Source organism: Austrofundulus limnaeus, unplaced genomic scaffold (assembly GCF_001266775.1).
Source record: "Austrofundulus limnaeus strain Quisiro unplaced genomic scaffold, Austrofundulus_limnaeus-1.0 Scaffold89, whole genome shotgun sequence".
Lineage (NCBI taxonomy): Eukaryota > Metazoa > Chordata > Actinopteri > Cyprinodontiformes > Rivulidae > Austrofundulus > Austrofundulus limnaeus.
The window spans coordinates 1,696,861-1,704,983 of record NW_013952491.1 but is presented as its reverse complement, the minus strand read 5'-3'; the positions used below and the strand labels follow the sequence as shown (position 1 = coordinate 1,704,983).

The 8,123-nt window shown below is 39.3% G+C and overlaps 1 protein-coding gene across 2 annotated transcripts in view; it reads left to right on the top strand.

The window, feature by feature from the left end:
• Positions 1-729: 729 nt before the first annotated feature.
• Positions 730-8,123, top strand: part of zcchc14 (zinc finger, CCHC domain containing 14) — a gene marked incomplete at its 3' end in the record, with an annotated part of 20,687 nt that continues 13,293 nt past the window's right edge. The window contains 2 exon segments of one of the 2 annotated variants that reach the window (XM_014012212.1): positions 730-2,130; positions 4,638-4,898. In XM_014012212.1, the coding sequence (XP_013867666.1) occupies positions 1,636-2,130; positions 4,638-4,898 (756 nt within the window). 2 annotated transcript variants of the gene reach the window in all.

Genomic DNA, 8,123 nt, shown 5'->3' with positions numbered 1-8,123 from the left:
TGTGTGTGTGTGTGTGTGTGTGTGTGTGTGTGTGTGTGTGTGTGTGTGTGTGTAAGCAGCAGGTAAAGCAGGTGCTGCAGCTCAAAGATTAACCAGATGCTCTCATTGTTGCTTCATCCCAGGAGGAATTATTGTGTGTGTGTGTGTGTGTGTGTGTGTGTGTGTGTGTGTGTGTGTGTGTGTGTGGCAGCAGCATCCCTGATGCAATAAGGGAGTGTGCCTGTTTGGGAAGGAGGAATATGGTTGCTATAACAACATCCACAAACTCTCTTCCGTCAGCAGGGGGCGGGTTTAACGATGTGGGCGTGGTCTGTTTGGTAAAGAGCGCAGGTGAGGTAAAGAAGTGTTGTTACAGGTAGAAACAGATACATTTAAATTTATGATAAAAATAAGTTTTATGATATAAAATAAGTTATTTGGTCGTATTTTTTTTTAAATTAGAGATACTTTGCCCGCAGTGTTTTCTGCTCATTTTTTAAAAAAGGGCCTCTGGCGCCATCTTCTGGACACATGTAAATTACATAAAGTCAACTTTTTTTTTAAACAAGGGAGTGCTAACGAGTTTTAGTCATTTTAGTTTGATTCATCTGTTACATTTAGGTCATTTTAACAAAAATATTTTTACACCAATTTATTATTAAATTTCAAACAAGTTTGTTTTAACAGTCTAACATATTTTATTATAGCAAGATGTTTAGCTTAATTATTCCCTTCAAATCTCCCTACATGATGTGCAGTTTGTTAAAGATGTGACGTTTCATGATGTTGACCGTCTTAAAGCACCAGCCGAACCAGGTTCTGGTTCGAGAGCCCAAAACTCCAGGAGAAGTCAGAGAAATCTCTCTGCACCAATCAGGAGACGCGGTCAGGATAATGACAGGTCTCATAGCCAATCAGAGGAGGTTATTCTTCACGGTGGGTTGGACTTGTTGCCGGACTTGGTATAATGTTATCCACAGCTGTTTTCTTTTTTTTTTTTTTTCTTGGTTTTTGGAGTCCAATCGGAACACGGAGAGGATTCTCCAGTTTTTAACTCATTTACGGACAGAGAATTAAACTTTTACCGTAACGTGTCAGAGGGTTTGATGTTCCGTGCGTGTTAACTCTAGGTTAGCATTAGCTGCAGCTTGTTTTTGTTTTTAAACTTTATCCCCGGGCCCGGCTCGTGCTGCCGTCTCGTGCTGGTAGCCATGAGGACAGTGGGGTTCGGCAGCGGCCGTGACGGACGTGCGGCTCCGACCCAAAACTCTCGGGAGGGTTCGGGGTTTCTTTGAATGGAGTCTTTTTTGTTATTAGTTAGTTTGTTTCTATGTGAAAACAGCTGAGGTCCGAGCGGCGGCGGGGGACACGGCGCAGAGGACAAAAAAATAAACCCGAACCGTCCGAACCTCCTGAGGCGGTTCTGGTGAGGTTCTGTTCTTTATTATTTTGGAGAAAAGCATCCAAAGTGTTTGCTTCCTTCTTTTTATTCACGTGAGGAAAAGAAAAGGCTTTAAAAAGAGAAGAGGACACTGCAGGACGAAGTTGACAAAGAGCGTTCTGGACGCTTTTACGCACGCGCGCGGCGCGGCGCGCTCCCTTTGATGTGGAGTTTTCCTTTGAAAGTCCGAGAGTTTGATCCGCCGGAGCCGGAGGATGGTGGAGAGCCGGGGCTGCGTCCAGAGGGAGGAGGTGTACCGCTGGTTCTCCTGCCTCACCTCCGCCCAGAGAGCGGAGTTCCTGTGCGGCCTGCTGGACCTCTGCGTCCCGGTGGAGCTCCGGTTCCTCGGCTCCTGCCTGGAGGACCTGGCCCGCAAGGACTATCACTCCCTGCGGGACGCGGAGATCAAGGCCAACAACCCCGCGGACCTGTCGGGCCTCACCAACATCACGGACGAGGTGGTGCGCAGCAAGCTGCTGGTGTCCCTGGCCCTGCTGGGCTCGGACAGCCGGGAGGCCGCGGGGGTCCTGTACCGGACCCTGACCCACATAGACGCGGTGATAAACAACTACGGGCTGGCGCTGAACGACGGCAGGACGGAGGAGCAGTTCCTGCTGCTCTTCACCATGGCCTCCAACCACCCGGCCTTCAGCTTCCACCAGAAGCAGGTGCTGAGGCAGCAGCTGGGTCAGATCCAGGACATCCTGCAGGTGAGGGCCCGGAAAGCCCGGGGTCAAAGGTCACACATGGGCTTCAATCAAAACGCCTTTAATTTGTGAAAAAATAAAGTTCAGTAATGTTCAGGTTTAGCTGTTTGTCAACAAACCATCAGAACTGAGATCTTTAATCAGAATCAGAAATATGAATAAAATATGTGACCCCTCACATCAAAACAAAGATTGAGCCTAAAAGTGGTATTTTGATTAAAACATTGTCAAACTATAATGAATAAATCAATGTATCATATGAATGAACTGTGAAATATAATCAGGAAGCACTTTTTTTTTTAGCATCTGATTCTTAAAAAGCCTGAACATTTGATATTTTCCCTCCGAGCTAGCAACGTTTTTGTTTCTTTCAAATACTATTTGAGCTTTCGTCGTTATAATTACATTTAAAAGAATCTCATTAAAATGCAGAGTTGTAAAGTAACTAAGTACAAATACTTTGTTACTGTACTTGAGTAGAAATTTTGGTTATCTGTATTTCACTTGAGTAATTATTTTTCAGCGTACTTTGTACTTTTACTCGTTACATTTTTACACAATTATCTGTACTTTCTACTCACTACATTTTTAAAAAAGGTAAGAAGTAGAAAGTCGTTACTCCTGTTTTATTCTGAGTTGTTTTAAAAAAAAATACTATCCTTAAATAGTGTCTCCTGGATAGAGTGAATTTAATTGTGTTTGGATGAGAAGTATAAATATATACCATTCTGACACACTATTACTTTGTACACAACCCATCACAGCTGCACGCTGTTAGAAAATATATTTTTTGGAGAAGTCACCTCCCAATAAATGTCATTTTGTAAAACGTAACTGATCACTTTTACTCAGTACTTTTACTTTTAATACTTAAGTAGATTTTGTGTCAGAAATTTACTTTTGATCCTTAAGTACAAAAAATATAAGATACTTTAAGACTTTTACTCAAGTAATATTTTTAGAGAAGACTTTAACTTTTACCAAAGTATTTTTATGATAAGATACTTGTACTTTTACTCAAGTAATATTTTTAGAGAAGACTTTAACTTTTACCAAAGTATTTTTATGATAAGATACTTGTACTTTTACTCACTTTGAGGTACTTTATACAACACTGTTAAAATGACATAAAATAAGGATTCAGACTAGGGTTGGGCAATTTTGGCAAAAAAATTAATCACGATTAATTGTGATATTTAGCCGATAACGATTAATATGACGATTAATCCCCTGGAGTCCCTGGACACCTGCACGCCCTTTAAATATGACCAAATTAAATCATTGTGGTGAGGAAGATTTGCTCTCCGTAAAAATCTGTTCCAAATTGTGTCAAAAGTACAGACTTCAGGCTGTGCATCAATTTTTAAAAGGTGTTGATAGACCCAGTAAAACTGGAGTTATGATAAATAAAGAACATTTTTTAAATGTTGGTCATATTTGAAGCAGAGAGGAGCGTTGAGCAGACAGACCGGGGAAATCTCCAGTCAGTCTGCCTGCTGGCATTAATCGTGTTAATCGTCAAAATGCCAAAAAAAAATCAATTTTTTTCTGATGACGGCACAATTTTGCCCAACCCTTAATTCAGACCAAATATTAATGTGTCGTCATTAAACAAGACAAATTAAGTCAAATATCTGCTTATCATGAATGATCCAGGTATCAAAATGTAGCTTATAAAGCAGGAATCTGAAAATGTAATCAGGTCATTTTGACCAAATTTGACTCAATCCTCATGTCGATATGATATATAAAGTGTTTTATAGTCTTTATGGCTTTAAAGGTTTTAACGGTGGTACTTTACAGGAAGTGAAAGCAGCTTCTTAAGAACAGCTGAACAAGATCAGTACAAGTTCAACAAGACGATGCTGAGATATAAAAGAGATTTTCTGCTGAAATCTGCAGAAAAGTTCACATAAGAAGTCAAACTGCTTCAAAAAAGAGCTGTAAAACTGCACAAAAATCAGTAATTTCATTAAATATCTTGTCAATAAATAAATCTACTGCTACTTTAAAACCATTATTTGAGCAAACACACTATTATCAATGTAAAAAAACTTGAGTTGGGAGAACACGATTAAATGAGCTGCACACAGTAACTTTTTTATGAGTCAGAGCAGGTTTTTTTGTTTTTTTATGAAATGAATAAAGTTTTTAAAATAAAGAAAATAAAAATATATATCTTAATAAAGTGTTTAATACGTTTAAAGCATCTAGTTGCATTGTGTCCTTCCCTAAAACCTGATTAAGAATTAATTAAATTAAAACAAACATAAGATAACTTGAAGCTTAATTGTTTTCTGCATTTTAAATCAGAATAAATTAAAAAAAAAACGTTTGAATTAAAGTAAAATATGTCAAAACGTGTCATTGTGAGAAGATAACGCCACTTTTAATGATGGCAGAAATGCGTGTATAAGAGAGGAGTAGGTAAAGCATCACACTCAGGTTTTACCTGCAGGACACAGGTGATGATGCTCTGCTTCCTCCTGACGCCTCACTTTTGTTTCCAGGTGAACCGAGGAGGAGGAGAGGTACCAGCTGCAGGGCCCGGCTGTGATCAACCTGCCGTTCCTCACCTTGACCGCCATCAGACCGCGTTCGTGCCTCACGCCGCCGTGTCCCCCGCTGCTTCCTCGCCGCCCGGCTCCGCCTCCCTGTCGCCCGGCTCCGCCTCCCTGTCGCCCGGCTCCGCCTCCCTGTCGCCCGGCTCCGCCTCCCTGCCGCCAGCCGCCTGTCAGCCCTGCAGCTCACCCTGCACCTGCTGGAACAAGGTAAGGGACCAAATGCTCACCTGTGCTGCTGAGAAAGTTTAACCGTCTTGGCGTGTTTTTGTCTATTGTGTTAGCGAAATATCTCATGAACTTTTCCACTGAGGATTGTTTTGAAGCGATATTCTGGTAAAGAGTTAAGAATATTTACCTTACTGAGCTAGGCTAGGCTAACGGCTAAGTGTCTGTTTTTATTTATTTATTTATTTGTCCAACGTTAGAAAAACTCTTTAATTAAAACAATATATTGGTGTAAAAGAGATACGTTTTACCACAATTAAGCAACTCGTCAAAAAAAAGAGAAGAAAACGCTCATTAAAATCCAGATATTTGACGGTAAAATTAAAAAAAATAAATTCCACACCAAAATCTAAAGCTGAAAAGAGTCTGTGACATTTTGTGATTGCACTTTTGGAAAGATAACATTGATAATATATTGCAAAAGCAATTTGACACCACTGAGATGAACAGTTGTTGAGATATTTGCATGTGAAGTAACAGGAAGTGATGTCAAAGAGGAATGTCTGCATGTAAACAGAGCTTTGCTACAACGGCTAACAACACAGCCAGCAGGGAATCTTCTCATGTTTCTTTAGATAATTTTAGTCCCTATAAGAGAAATGAAGAAGAGTCAGAGTTCAGATAATATTGTTTCAATAAACAAAGACCAGAGTTTTCTTTTTTTAAGAGTTCCCCTTTGATGTCACTTCCTGGTCAATTTAGCTGAGCCAAATTCAAAGTAAAATATGCCAGTTATGTGACAAAAGGGTTAAATCATGTGTTTTATTACAATTTTCCCAAATATAAACATATTTTCTTTGACTTTTTGTATTGAAAGGATAGGCACGTCACAGACTCTTTAATTTATTGGTTTAAAAGTTGGTCCACTATCATGAGAAGAAAAAAAGAGAGAAACCTTAAAAGTATTTCACATTTAAAGTATTAACTTTGGGGCCAGATGAAATGTAAATGGGGGCTAGATTTGGCCTGCGGACCATGAGTTTGAAGCACTAACATATTTATTTTAAACTTTGTGATTTAAAGCATGTGCCAACATGGATTCCTTCAAAGATTTAAACTTTAATTATACAACTTTTTCCACAGCTAATTGCTTTACTTTGTTCTCTTTTTGTTTTACATCTTTTTTTAAAATTATAACACGTTTGATTTATTGTACAAAAAAAACACAGCCGCTGCAAAACTAATAAATGCATTCTTTGAAGGAATGCATATTGCCCAGAGAGTTTGAAATAAAGATCTTATGTAATCTGTTATTAATATCAATCAGTGGCGTGACTAGGCCTATTTTAGGGGGGTGGAGCCCCCCTAAATTATTTTGGTGTAAAAAAAAGTTTTTTTTTTTACAAAAATTCAATAAAATGTGGTCAGAATAAATAACCATTTAAAATTTCATTATTAACTGAAGTATATGATCATAAATCTGTCAGATTCCCTTTAATTTAAAGTGTAAGGTAGAGATCCTCTTTGGTGCATCGTTATCCAATCCAGTCCACTTGTTCATAGGGGTGTAAGAAAATATCGATACACAGAACTATCGCGATATTTCATTTCCCGATACTGTATCGATATTCTAAAGCCCTGTATCAATTTTTTATTAAGGTTTAAAATGTCAAACTTCTTGCCAACCATTCATTTTTATGTTGTAGTTCAGCCTCTGACCACTAGTTGGCAGCAGGGAGCCAGCCATTTGGCTCCTCTACCTCTTGAGTGCCAGAGAGTAAGGGTAGCATTAGCATTGTAAGTAAACATTAGCTTTTCTTTTTTTTCAGTAAGAGGTTTTTATTCAATAGAATTTTTGGACAAAAAAAATCGCAATATATCGCCTTGCTTACAGTATCGCAATATATCGCCTTGCTTANATCGCAATATATCGCCTTGCTTACAGTATCGCAATATATCGCCTTGCTTACAGTATCGCAATATATCGCCTTGCTTACAGTATCGCAATATATCGGGATATATCTTATCGCGACCCCTCTGTTATGATATGAATCGTATCGCCAAATTCTTGCCAATACACAGCCCTACTTTTCATAGAGTACTCTCCCACCACATGAAATTCAGTCCACGTTTTCCCTGCAACCTTAATAGCAGCATGCTAGCATGTTTACACACAGAGCCAGCTAAGTGCAGCATGAAGTCTCAGTGAGCAGACCAGGAGAATGCTCAGTGAAAAGTGGATGTACAAAAGTTTTTCAAGAAAGTATTAATCATCACTGCTGGTAGTAACCATGAACATAAAGAGTAGGTAGACGGACCGCTAATGCTGCTGTCGCGCCGCGGGCCACCATCTTGGAAAAGTTGTTTGCTCAATGAAGTATCAGCCTGACATAACTCGCTGAAAACTGTTTTACACACTTTTTTTTTCCACTGGAAACCTCAAACCTACAGCTATCAAAGCTCCATGTATAAGAAGAATACAACTTATTTAAATATTCTTAGTAGGGTTAACTGTAATACACTATCTAAATATATTATAAAAAGCATGATGATGAAATAATGATTTTACAATATGAATATAATAAGCATAAATTTATTTATGTTGTATGTAAATATGATAGTATTTCAACATTTTGATGCAAACACACACACACATTACAAATAAATAATATACAAAATCTAAGCCCCCCTTGTCCTTGAATCCTAGTGACGCCCCTGATGTCAGTTTCCACATTTTAGGTTATCTGTAAAAAGTTAAATAATTTAATGCACGTTATAAGTGCGTATAGATGTTTATGTTGCTAATAAAAGATTTTATCACGTTTACTCCCTGATGTGGTCCTTCAGCCGAGGTGGAGGAAGCTGGAGGGGATTTCCAGATGGTGCAGGAAGCCGAGTGGCTCGTTAACCCTCGGGATCATCTGCAGGAGAAAACGGGGGAAAATAACAAAGATTGGGGAAAGGGAGGGGGGCTGAAAGACAAAAGCTTAAGTGTCTGTCTTTGTTTGACGCAGACGTAAACACACAGCTTCACGTTTTTCATCTGGCCCGAGAGCAGCCGCAGTTTTAACGCTAAGCTGAGGAGGGAAAGTACCCGGCTCAGAGCAGCGTTTGTATTTAGTGTTTTGTTGCCCTTGGCTCCTGCTTCGTGCAGGTCAGCACATTTCTTAACGCTGAAATCAACTCTCTGTGGTGTGTGTGTGTGTGTGTGTGTGTGTGTGTGTGTGTGTGTGTGTGTGTGTGTGTGTGTGTGTGTGTGTGTGTGTG